The sequence below is a fragment of the Harpegnathos saltator genome, unplaced genomic scaffold (assembly GCF_003227715.2).
Source record: "Harpegnathos saltator strain DR-91 unplaced genomic scaffold, Hsal_v8.6 scaffold220, whole genome shotgun sequence".
Lineage (NCBI taxonomy): Eukaryota > Metazoa > Arthropoda > Insecta > Hymenoptera > Formicidae > Harpegnathos > Harpegnathos saltator.
The window spans coordinates 314,966-327,246 of NW_020230007.1; the positions used below are offsets into that span (position 1 = coordinate 314,966).

General features: G+C 42.8%; 1 protein-coding gene across 1 annotated transcript; it reads right to left on the reverse strand.

Moving 5' to 3' along the window:
• Positions 1-901: 901 nt before the first annotated feature.
• LOC105184230 (putative fatty acyl-CoA reductase CG5065) lies at positions 902-11,525 on the reverse strand. The gene is made up of 10 exons (XM_025298473.1): positions 11,350-11,525; positions 7,509-7,745; positions 7,130-7,327; positions 6,187-6,383; positions 4,465-4,574; positions 4,196-4,391; positions 3,637-3,876; positions 3,258-3,515; positions 2,305-2,413; positions 902-2,227 (listed from the first exon to the last, which is right to left on the reverse strand). The coding sequence occupies exons 2-10, from the start codon at positions 7,704-7,706 to the stop codon at positions 2,180-2,182; spliced, it is 1,554 nt and encodes a 517-aa protein (XP_025154258.1). The 5' UTR covers positions 7,707-7,745; positions 11,350-11,525; the 3' UTR covers positions 902-2,179.
• Between the last annotated feature and the right edge of the window lie 756 nt (positions 11,526-12,281).

Here is a 12,281-nt window from a genome sequence, read left to right on the forward strand (position 1 = left end):
ATTCCACCCTCATAGTTTCACACAAGATCCGCGAATATATGCCGAGGGGCACAGCTGTGTGCGCGCAATAGCCGTGGCGAGACCTCTTTGCGCCCTGAGAGAGGCATCGATTGGGGTCGCGTCGCGAAAAGTCGTAGCCGGGAAATTGGATAAATTCTCGGGTCGCAATAAAGAAACGGAATTCGGCCTTGACATGCCCGTCGCGTCACACTGTCGAAATTCCGTCGCAGCCTCCACCTCCTCCTCCTCCTCCTCCTCCCCCTCGGACTATTACGCTCGCTCATTCATGAGGTGAGATTTTCGCCGGACATTGGGAAAGATTCCGGGTTTTCCCCGACGCATTAACGCGTCGCGATGTCCCATTTGTTTGTTTCTTCGATTCTCTCTTTCGTCTCTTTCCTTTGGCCTCGATTTATTTTTCTCGCGTATATCTCCAGCCATCGCCATAAACATCTACTATTGGGAAACAATATCGAAGTTGGAACTCTTGAAGACAAAAATATACATATATCCGTCCAGGAACGTTAGGCCATAAAGAAAACGCTATGACTCTTTTATGGCGCCGCGCTCGATACCAACACGTTTTCGCTGTCTCTCCTGGGAGATGGGCGTCGTGAGATTTCATATAGGAATTCTTTACGACATTGAGAAGGGTTCATAACGAAGGACGAATAAATTGTTTAACGGAGATATCCGTAAACAGCAGCGGCCTGAACGGGCTAGCGGCGCGATCTGGAGGGTATCGTCGAAATTGAAGGTTTTTCATTTCTCAGGTGGATGCGCCGAAACGAAGGACGAAAGGGATCGCGCGCGCGCGCGCGCGATCGATCGTACGATGGTCCCTAATAGCAGTTTTCCGCGGTTTAAAGGTCGGTATCAAGGTGTCGTAATAAATGTACCGTTGCGCGTTTGTATGTACACTTTATTCCACAATAAAAATACCTCTGTATAAACTATACATTATATATAATATATTAAGAGAGAAAGATAAAAAAAGATCCAAAGGATATCAAGCATTTGTGCCAATAGCATATTTACCCGGATCTAAATTCTTTCGCTTAAATGGAATAAGCAATCGCTTCTGTGAAAAGCCGCAATTTCAAGAAAACACATGTTCTTCGCAATTACATTTCAGGCAAATAAATATGTTATCAGCGCCTACGTGGAACAAATATCTTTTTCTCGCCTGTTAGACCCGTTAGACCATGTTTTCTCTCGGGACTTTTCTGCATTCTTCATTGGCCGGTAATGATTAACGTTGAATGTCACAACAATTATTATACTTCAGCCTTTGTCATGATGACTTGGTGATCAGGCTCATGAGTAGTGCTCTTAATTATGACCTCGGTGCAAATTTGTCGGAACCACACGACGATACATTAATGAAACCTATATCCATAATCAACGTGTCTCTTGATTAAGGTTGTCGGAGTTTCCTAAAGATGCGTGACGCCTGCGTGACGTCTGATAAATTAAAGCTGGTATAGGCCACTCATATAGCGACGTCCGGCGGCACGCTCGCCTCAATCGGAGATATCCGTGTCCGTGAAGATTGGTTAGAGAGACTCTACCTCAGGTCGAAGTCTAGAAGCAGATTTACACAGCACGCTTTCCTCCATCTTGTATTTAGCGCGCGAACCTGCGTTCGAGCGGTTCAAAGTGCATCGAAAAAGACCAGAGAACTGTCTTCATCGTTTCTCGTTTGCTCGCAACGTTGCACACATTATGCATACTTTATATACATGGTGCGTCTCACAAATTATCTATTATATGTATGTATGCGCACACTTGATTACGAAACTATCGAACGTTTTTTCTCCTGATTATATTGGAAATTCAAGTGGTCATAATTAAGAACATTATTCATGAACCTGACCACTAAGTTATTATGATAAGTATGATAATTGTTGTGACATTCAACGTTAATCACCACCGCAATGAAGAATTCAGAGAAATCCCGAGTATCTTTATTACGAGTTAGGATTATAATAACGAGTCAATATTTGCCATTGCAATACTGTCATTTTAGCTCCTGCCCCTGTAATTATCTTGCAAATGCGACATTTCATGCGCTTTTTTCACCCGATTAGAAGAAACGTGTTGCAAGCACCTTTACGCAAAATCGAGCGTACACCAGTCGATTTAATATACGAAATTATATCTCGTAGGAAATACATCATTAGCTCTGCAATGCTACAACTGCTTGTATCAAGACTGCTACGCTGGTCTGTAAGTCGAAAACACGAGCGAGTATCAAGGTTATATGCTCTTCATGACACCGCTTACGATCGGCAATGACTTCACCTGCTGGGAAATGAGATCCAGGTACCTCGCTAGACTGAAGTGCTTGTAGATGAGATATAATATGCCGAAGTAGAAGAGGAATTTCATGAGATGGTGGATAACGTACATTCTGAAATGAGTGTGTTTCAAAGGGAATTCGCTGTCAGTTAAAAAGTCAGCTGAGAAAACTGATTTTCTTTAACACTTTCGCCGCGACAGCCGCGTCTGCACGCTCTCAAGAGCTGGTCTCTCGCTCGAGAAAGCTTCATATACATTGTGCGATAATTTTGAGACAACCTACATTCAGTGACTGGATCTAGTAACATGTTACAATATTACTTCAGTATACAACGGACGATTCCTGGTCTAAGCGTGCTGCAGCGAAAAAGTTAAAGTTTAAAAAGATTGATGAATTTATTTCTGCCGACTCCGACGTAATTTTAGTAACATGCGGATTACTGTCCCAAAAGTTTCTTTAAACAGCGGATCGGAGACTATTAAAGCTCATCATTACGCGTGGTAACTTGATCGGTACAGGCCAATGTTGCGCAAGTGTGTCCACGAGACATAGATTAGAGAAGAAAGTTTAAACAAACAACATTAAATTTCTCTCCCGCTAGCTTTCCCTTCCGTTATGCGATTAAATGCCTCACTTGGCGAGAATGCAAAGTGTCCTTTACATTGTTTGAGGATGCACAACTCGATCGGTCGCGGCCGAGAACGCGAGGAGCACCGAACGTTATTTTGTAGTTAGAATGCCTTCCAAACGCGTAACCATTTTTTTTCTTTGAAAATTTCCGGAAAGTTGGGCTCGAACGAAATTCGTGGGACTTCTATACATTCCGACGAGTAAAATTTGCATAATGAAGGTTGTGTAATAAATATAATATAATATAATATAAATATAAATATATATATATATATAATATAAATATAATATAAATATAAATATAATATAAATAAAGAATACTCACATTGCCTGATGCCGACGAGCTTGCGGCAAAGTAGACAATTTTTCTTTCATGCAATACTGCCGTGTGCCGAGGATAATAATTTTCATATATTCATCTATGTGTACCACATCAAATTTAACATGGAATAACTTCTGATCCTCTAGTGATAACTGGTCTCGCAAAGTCAGTATTTTGTCATTGTAAAATTTCCAATTTCTCATGGTGAAATATTGCAATATCTCCATGCCGTCAGAAATTCGCTTCTGAATTCTGACCATGCTGTTTAAGATGCACGGCGAAGAAAAGGAAGGAAGACAACGGTTACAATACGTATAGAGCTAAGTACTTACAGCTAACAGTCGACTTGTGAACTTGTGAATATAGAAAACGTCAAACTTACAATCTTTTCTGTCGAAATATCAGCATCAGAAAGTCAATCAGGTATGCGGGGATGATGTGGAAGAAGAAGACTATGAGATAATGCACAAATTTGTTACTGCGCGCATTGCCGCCCGGATACCAAGCCTGTCCTTCGAAAGGATACTGGTAAATGATTTTCCTGCCTTTTTTCAATATATCGCCCCATGTTACCGGCAATTCCTGGTTTTGCGTTAAATTAAAGACTGGTATACTGGCCGGCCTGTTGACAGATTAAACCGGTATTCTAATTTCTAGCATGTTTTCCAAGTCGACCGACGGGATTTAAGTTGTTAAATTGTTTTTGGAGTTACGCTATCTCCTAAATATCTCAGAAGGTACAGTCTTTAATTAAAATATTCAGCGAGTCAGAGAGAAGGGGCCGAGAGGAGATATTCCAAGAAGGGGAGAACTAACAGAAAAAAAAAACAGACATAATTTAAATATCGTCGTCTATTTAAAAACATATCTAAAAATCGTCGTCGCACACAAAAAGGGGAGAAAAGGAAGGAGACAATAGAGCAAAGTCGTAAGATACTCACTTCTTTTTGGTAACGATTGCGCAAGTCATAAGGATCATAAAATTAATCGCGAAGTCAACCGGTATAACTTCAGCGCGATACCGAGTGTCACAAAGCATCGATCTGAGGACACCTTTGCCGGCAGCAACCAGTATCCCAGTAGGACCGTTCAAATTATCGACCCATCCCGGCACAGGCTCTTCGACGGCGGGGGTTACTGTGCGAGGAGATGAGAAGAAAAGAATCTCCATTGTCTCCGAAAATTATCAAAATATGTATATTATAATTACCGATCGACGGCCTGACGATGGCGCACGGTATATTGGAGTATTCTCTGGCCACCAGCGTCTCGGCCAAACGCTTCGTGTAGGTGTAAGTATTTGGATGCGGGTGCAACAACCTACAATCAGGAAGTAAGATAAGCGTGCGATCGTGGAAGCGCGCGACTTCCTACCGACACGGGATGGGATGTCAGTTTTGTCGTTAGTTCGACAAACGATATATGTGTCAATGAACGTTGCATGTACATTATCGATATATTTAATACATCTGGAGTGTCGTGTCTATATCGGGAAGTTTTGTTTGTTGAAGAACAATTTTTCTAAACATTTTGAACATCAAATGAATATAAGGAAAAAAAACAACAAAATATTAGGAGTGTGATTTAGTTTTGCAAAAAATGGCACTAATGTCAGTTTTGTCACATTCCAATCACAGCTATTGTTTCTTAATGCTTTAATATTAATTCATTATATTTAGTCATTTGTTAACAACAGACGCGGTAAAAATCGTGTTTAACACCATCTTAAAAATGAAGTCTCTTAAAGAGCATCTTCGACATGCGTTGCTTTTGCTTTTTAATCGGAAGAAAACGGCGGCTGAAAGTCATTCTGATAGAAACTTATGGTGATGTTGCTCCATCAATTAAGATATGTGAATATTGGCTATTAGACGATTCAAAAGTGATGATTTCAATGTTAACGACAAAGATCGCTCAAACCAAAGCAGAACCAAAACAGAGACAACCAAGAAAGCTTGAAAATGTAGATTTCCAAGCATTACTGAACGAAAATCATACAACAATTACCAAACGTTTACATGATATGGAAAAGATTCACAGAAAAGAAAAATGGGTTCCACATCAATTATCGGAAAATGCCATTGCGAACCGCTTGAACATTTGCATTTCGTTGATCGCCAGACAAAAAATGAAGAGTTTGTTGTACCGAATTATTACTGGAGATGAAAAATGGATTCGATCCATTTCTATTTTGAGAATCCCAAACGAAAAAAATCACGGGTTAATCCAGGCCAACCGGCAACGTCCACTTTGAGGCGCAATATTCACGGTTCAAAAGTATCGCTATGTATTTGGTAGGTTCAAAAAAGTGTTGTGCACTATGAACTGTTAAATCCGAATGAAACTGTCAGCGCTGATCGTTATCGACAACAATTGTGCAAATTGAAGCGAGCATTGGATTAAAAACGATCACGAATTGCGAGTAAACGTCGCAAAGTGATCCTTCTTCACGACAATGCTCGACTTCATGTTATTGCATTATCAACGAAGCAAGCGTTATTAGAGCTGGAATGGAAAGTCTTACCCCGCATCCCGCGTATTCTCCAGACATTGCTTCATCTGACTATCACTTGTTCCAGTCGATGCAACATACTCCAGAGGATATACACTTGCGTAACTTTGAAGAAGTGTGAAAATTTGTTGAAAATTAGATCGATTCTAAAGAAGATCTCCTTTTATCGTCGCGGAATCCATCTCTTGCCAGAAAGATGGGAAAAAGTTGTAGAAAACGAGGAAAAATATTTTCATTAACGTATTCCTTCGTTATCTTGTTTAAGTAAATTAGTTTTTGAGAAAAAAAAAAAACTCTCTCAAAACTAAGCGCCACTCCTAATATATCATTAATGTTACGTCGCGAAGAGCATCATTGACACATCGGGATTATTCGGATGGTACGCTGTTGCCGCATATCGCGCTAATTCAGCTCAATTACTTGGGCGTAATCATATCGATGGTGCTCTCGTCCATCCATTCACAGAGTCTTATAACGTCATTGGGGTCGTCGGGGGAGTCATAGATAGTCTCGCCGAGTTCCTCTTGATCAACATGACAGAAGGCTGTGCTCAGGTGAAGGAACAGCTGCAGATGCTTCATCTGCTTAGCCAGGTCCAACATCCTCCTCGTGCCCAACTTGGGGAGAGTGCAGACATCGAATCTCGTTTATTTCTTACTCGTCATAAAGATCGCGCGCGGATCGATCGCTGTTTAGAGTTTGGCACAGTTGAGTGAGAGAGAATGTCGTAATTAAAGCCTCTGTGCAATCGGAACGAATAATTGAACCGTTTGCGAACACTTCCTGGATGTTAGAAGATTAAAGCTGCATGCACGGCGAGAAAGTCCGCCGCGATTAAGTCTGTCCGCTGCTAATAATTCTCTACATTCATTGTCAATTAGTTCCTTCGCTCTTACAATACGGATAAAATCGGATCGTTCTTGTGAGGGAATATCGAGTATACCTACCGTGGTGGATTGATTATGAGGTAACGATACAGGCTGCTTAGACTGGCTGCGCGTATACGACGCGTATACGAATCAGCGCGGATCTGAGTCGGCTAAAGGATGACATTTGCGGGTAAACTCCAATATCCGCGCGAGCGATTATTAGTTCTCTGAATGTCGGCTGCGCTCAGAGTTCATGTTTAGCCGTCGGCGTCGCTCCGAGAACGCTTATTCGCACGTGCGCTTTCTCGGCTTGCCGGCCGTAAACTCATAACGCAGAAACACCGATCTACCTCCGTCTGTATTTCGCCCAATATCGCCGTCTGCGGGCGAAATATGCGGTAATCTTGCCGAGTCGCGTCGCCGCGGCATTGCGCGCTCAAAGGATCGAAAATAATGAATCAATGAGAGAATCACTCGTTCGGCTGATATCTTACTACATTCATCTCGACAGAGTCCTTCAGCTTCGCCTCCATTCGAAGAGTAGCGGCGAGGTGAAATACCAGGTGCACCTCGTTAATCAGCGTCTCCCGCTGCTCGTCGGTGAGGCCCAGATTATCGCTAGTTATGTCGCCGTCCATCGGCTTCACTTTCTGTATAACTTCCTTCTTTTCCTGACGTATCCTTTGGAACATCTGTGGAAACAGCCGATAGCACGACGATTGTTTATCGTTCACTATGTGTGAATATGTAGCATGTGTGCCAACGCCGCTCGTTAGTTTCGGAACGTAAGGTGGCACGACGTTCGTTAGCGCACACCGGACACAAGCCGGAAGCAAGATGCGACAATTAGTGGCAATTAACGAGGTGTCTTACGGGCAATTTGAACATGTCATCAAGCCGGAGGTCGATACTGCGGCCTCTCTTGGGTCGTATGAGGATGTAAATCTTGCCGATACCGGGACAGCTGTACAGCAGCTTCTCCAAGAGGACCTTCCCCATAAAACCTGTAGCGCCGCTGATGAAAATGTTTTTGCCTTGGTAGAAGGATTGAGTAACGCTCAGGCCGTCCATGCTTGCAAACTGGAACGTCAGTTCGCGGATCACTCGAATCTGCAACGAATTCGCAGCTACGCTACAAGATCGACAATCTGTGGAGAGAAAGGAAGAAGGAGCAGACGCGAGAGAATGAAAGATAGAGAGAGAGAGAGAGGGAGAGAGAGAGAAATAGACAGATAGTTTATTGACATCCTGGGGAAACAACCCCTTAGGTTACATTAGAAAGACAGGTACACGCCGACGGCCATGCAAGACCCGTGATCATACAGAACGTTAAAGAATGCATTAACATAATATAGAATGAAGTGACGCAGAGCAGCCATAGAGAGCGCCTGACCTCACCAAGGCAGTAATAATAATAGATATAATATAGATTATATATTTAGATATATAGATATAAATGTATATAGACATATATATAGATACCATAGATATATAGATATAGGGGAGAGAGAGAGAGAGAGAGAGAGAGAGTGTGTGTCATCCGCAATCTTGAAACAATTCGTAGCCAAAAGATCAGCTGCTGCGCGAAATGTTGCAGACGTTTATAATTTGCTACAATTATCTTTCTCGCTCGCCTCACGGTTTCGCCGTCACGGAAAAGTTTGGCAAATCGCCTTCCTCAACTCCAATTTAGTCTCAACGCCGATCGCACTTCCGTCAGCAACGATGGAGCACAACATCAGAATCAGTGAAAGGCCGATTAAGTGCAACGAAACGAGAAGAGATCGTAACTCTCCTAAGCTTTATCTGTATTATGGCCGGTGAGCTATATAGTGACCTTTTACGGAAATTGCGATCGGAAGCGTGATTGCTGCTTTTCTATTGAATCGCCAATCGCAATAAACAAACGTTGCAACGTATTATTAGTCTGCGCTATTTACGCGCGTAAGCACTTACATTGCTTGGTAAAAATCGACTAGATGAAAAAGATGATTTATACGTGCTTCGATCTATTTCCAAGGGAACTCTCAAGATATCATATCAATTGCACCGTCTTCACGATAAAGCGATCGAGCATTGGTAATCGCATGGTCTTGTATTTTACATACTTAATTTCTCGTACATAAACATCGTCAAAAAAACGTGGAATATCCACCGGGCACGGTATGAGTTGATCTAACAGGCTGACTGAATCGATAGAATTGACTCGACGAGACTCGCGGATGTCGGATATCCCGCGTTAACGATGTATTTTCAATTTTCTTTTTTTCATTTTCTCTCTTTGACACGGAGAGATGCAATTCTCGAAATGACAGAAGGCGCGAGCGGATGGAGTCGTTATGCGTCCACTTATGAGCCATAATCGCGTTACCTCTCGGCTGAAACTGCCGATCAATCGTATTTCAATCCGCGCCGACAGGAAGGTCAAACGAATACGCTCGATCGTACTTCGTAAACAAAAACAAAAATCGACTCGGCTCGTGCAATTTGAATAGTGAGTTTCGACGGGTGCGACTTCTATAACTCTAAATGACCCTTTTTGCGCCGCAATTTATCGCACGTGGTTTTCGGCCGAAAAGTAATTACATCATCGCGCGATTCTGAGCGCGATGAGTATTAGCTAGCTCTTGTGCAATTCGTCCGCGACGTTTCTGCAGCGAAGTAATTTATCCGTGCAACGTAACAAGCGGAATTACACAATCCTGCGCCCGAAACGCACGGATCGAGAATTTCTCCAGAGCGGCATTCGGAGCGCGTCGGGTATATCGGATTCTTTTCACGGCAAACGTCGATCTGCCTTCGACTTTCGCGATCTGACGGGAAAGGCAGGCACAATGTCGTCGCTTCTCTCGATATCGAGTGATCCATTAGAGCGACATGTCCCTCGTGCGACAAATGTATGCTCTTGCCATTGTATCCCGGCGTTGAGTCGGACAGTCGGAAATTTAGGTAACGCATCCGGCACGCGAGTAATGCTATTCCCAGGCACGAAGCCGCTCGAGCTCGTAACGCATTTCGAAAATCCTCCTCGTTTTTGTTCCGCGATATTCAACGAACATCCAACAACGACTGTGCTGCGACTGTTTGTTCACCGATCTTGAGATCTTTCCCGAGCACGCTTTTCCGAGAGATCTTCTCAAAGGAGACTCTGCCGCTTTCTTTGCTACTTAAACGTTTCGTTTGCGGTCGAGTTAACGACTATCGTTCGATGTTTACGACACGCCCTGGGAACTACAATTCGCGGCCTGTGAGCGGCATTACATGACGTAACGATTAGGAAGAGAGGAAAGAAAGAGAAACAGAGAAGGAGCCGCACAGAGTTTTCCAGGCCTGCCGGGGCGGGCTATCTGTTTATCTACGTCGAGCGTAGAAACTGCGCACCTTTATGCGCTGCGGAGCATACACGCGTAACGCACAAAACGCGCACGCTAGCCGCGCGTAGTCGGTCGGGTATTACGTCACGCGCTATGAAGATATGTACTGGTTAACGTAACGACAGTTTACTTGTTAAACGACGAACGAGCGACGGTGTGTTCGCGTATGTAAATCAAGACGAGACGCGGTTAATATTATTGGAAGAGACATAAACGTCGAGCGGGAGGAAAGTGTGCATTTGTGCGTCGCACCGAGCATCGTTTGACGACCGCTTTGTTTTTAAGTCTGTGAAATCACGTAGACGAAAGTATACGATATATCACATGTGTGTGTGTGTGTGTGTGTGTGTGTGTGTCGACTCGTTTAAGAGTCATGATCGGAATCTCGTAATTAAGAAAATAAAAATTTCGAAACCGAGAATGAAGCTGACCGAGAAAGAGACTTGACAGCAAACGCATACATAAACAATCGCGCGTTAATGATCGCAACTGTGAGAACGGGCATCGAGACTACGTCTCGATCGTGCCTGAGAAAACTGCGAAAAATTTAAAGATTTCTTCTTTCTTGTTAGCGATCAAACTTTTTATATAATTACTTTTTATATAGTTACTTTTTATATAGTTACTTATGTTTTTAATTATTTATCTTTTTATTGATAAAACTTCATTCGTCGTAATGATACTTTTTTCATCGTCATTGAAATGCGATTATCTCTTGATAAATAGACTCTTGAAGATCTTGATTGCATCTAGACAATGGAGGTCGAGTTCAGTCTCGGCTGGTCGAGGTAGACGAGCACGCTAATTATTCGAGATCAATTACTCGAGATCTCGTCGGGTAGTTCAATTCTCGAAGCCTGATACAACCTCGAGCTCGGTGAGCTCGATGAAATCGTCTATCATCTATCGACATTCTGAATCTACAGATGCATCGCTAGATGTCCGCTGGATGTCCATAGTACTCCGGAAAATTGGATAAATCTAACTTATAAGTCACGTATTTTCTAGTATTTACAATACTAGAGCCTTAGACCTTCTAATTAAATGTTTGGGTTACAAGATCCTTAAGTTTATACGAGTGTCTATCCCATATGAATTATATGCGTTTTTTATCGGTTAGGTTCATAAGTACCCAATTTTCCGCAATACCTCGTTATTGCTGGAGTTTTCCCCGTATTAAAAAACAAAAATTCATTAAGATTGGTTGAGTTTTACGCTGGCGAGCGACTGTGATCCAAGAACGTACATTGTACGGCGCAACGGCTTTCGAGGGAGGTTCCGCCGACAGAAACGACACGATATGAGTAAACTCGATACAGATAGAAATATATATCGAGTACCTGTCGAGTAAGATGCTCTATACGTCCCGACTTAATCCCGCCGATTTTCTGCGATCGCTGCGCTTTCGTCGCGTTCTGCACTCTTCCGCGTTTGCGAATTCACAAGACTGGGTTGAATCGCGCGAGTGCCACGCTCGCGAACTTACCGAGCACTGTCGTAGCCCACGCTGAAAGTTGTACTGTTATAGAACGACTTGCCGATCTCTCCCTCCTCTGCTCTTTCTCTCGCTCTTTCTCTCTCACGGTCATTCATTCTCTGTCCCCCTCCTTTTTTTCTGTCTCTTTTCTCCCACCTGCACGTATCTCGCAGCTCTGATGACTCTCATTTTTCTTTTCTTCACGTCTGTTTTCAAGCATTAGCCCGATAATTCAAGAAAATACATATCTTACATGGTGCTAACTAAAGTAAAAAAACTAAAGTAAAAACATTTTCCTTTTTTCTCTTTCTAGGAAAACATGGTATCTGACATTGATTGTCAGATTGACATCTGAGATTGACGACGCGATTTGATGACATGTGGAATTTCATTCACGTTTCAACATATTCGTGTTTATTATCGATATTATATGCTGCATTATGACGCACTAATGGCGGACGATAATATGTAACTCTAGCCGACAAAAAGCTACCGCGAATCGATAAGTCCTATCCGGCCGAGAGAGCGATTGGCGGTTTTGGTTTTCCTGCTCTCTCTCTCTCTCTCTCTCTCTCTCTCTCTCTCTCTCTCTCTCTCTCTGTTTCTTGCGTGAGGAATTTTTACGCAGACCTTCATTACTCAGAAATATACGTGAGATCGTTTGAGAATCGCCACGAACGATTGCTTTTGAATTCGGCGCCTCTCTCTCTCATGAATCTCGGACACAATCATAGAAATTTCCCATTTGTAGCTGAAAAACAAATGAAACATGCGCGCGCTATCGACAAAGTAATC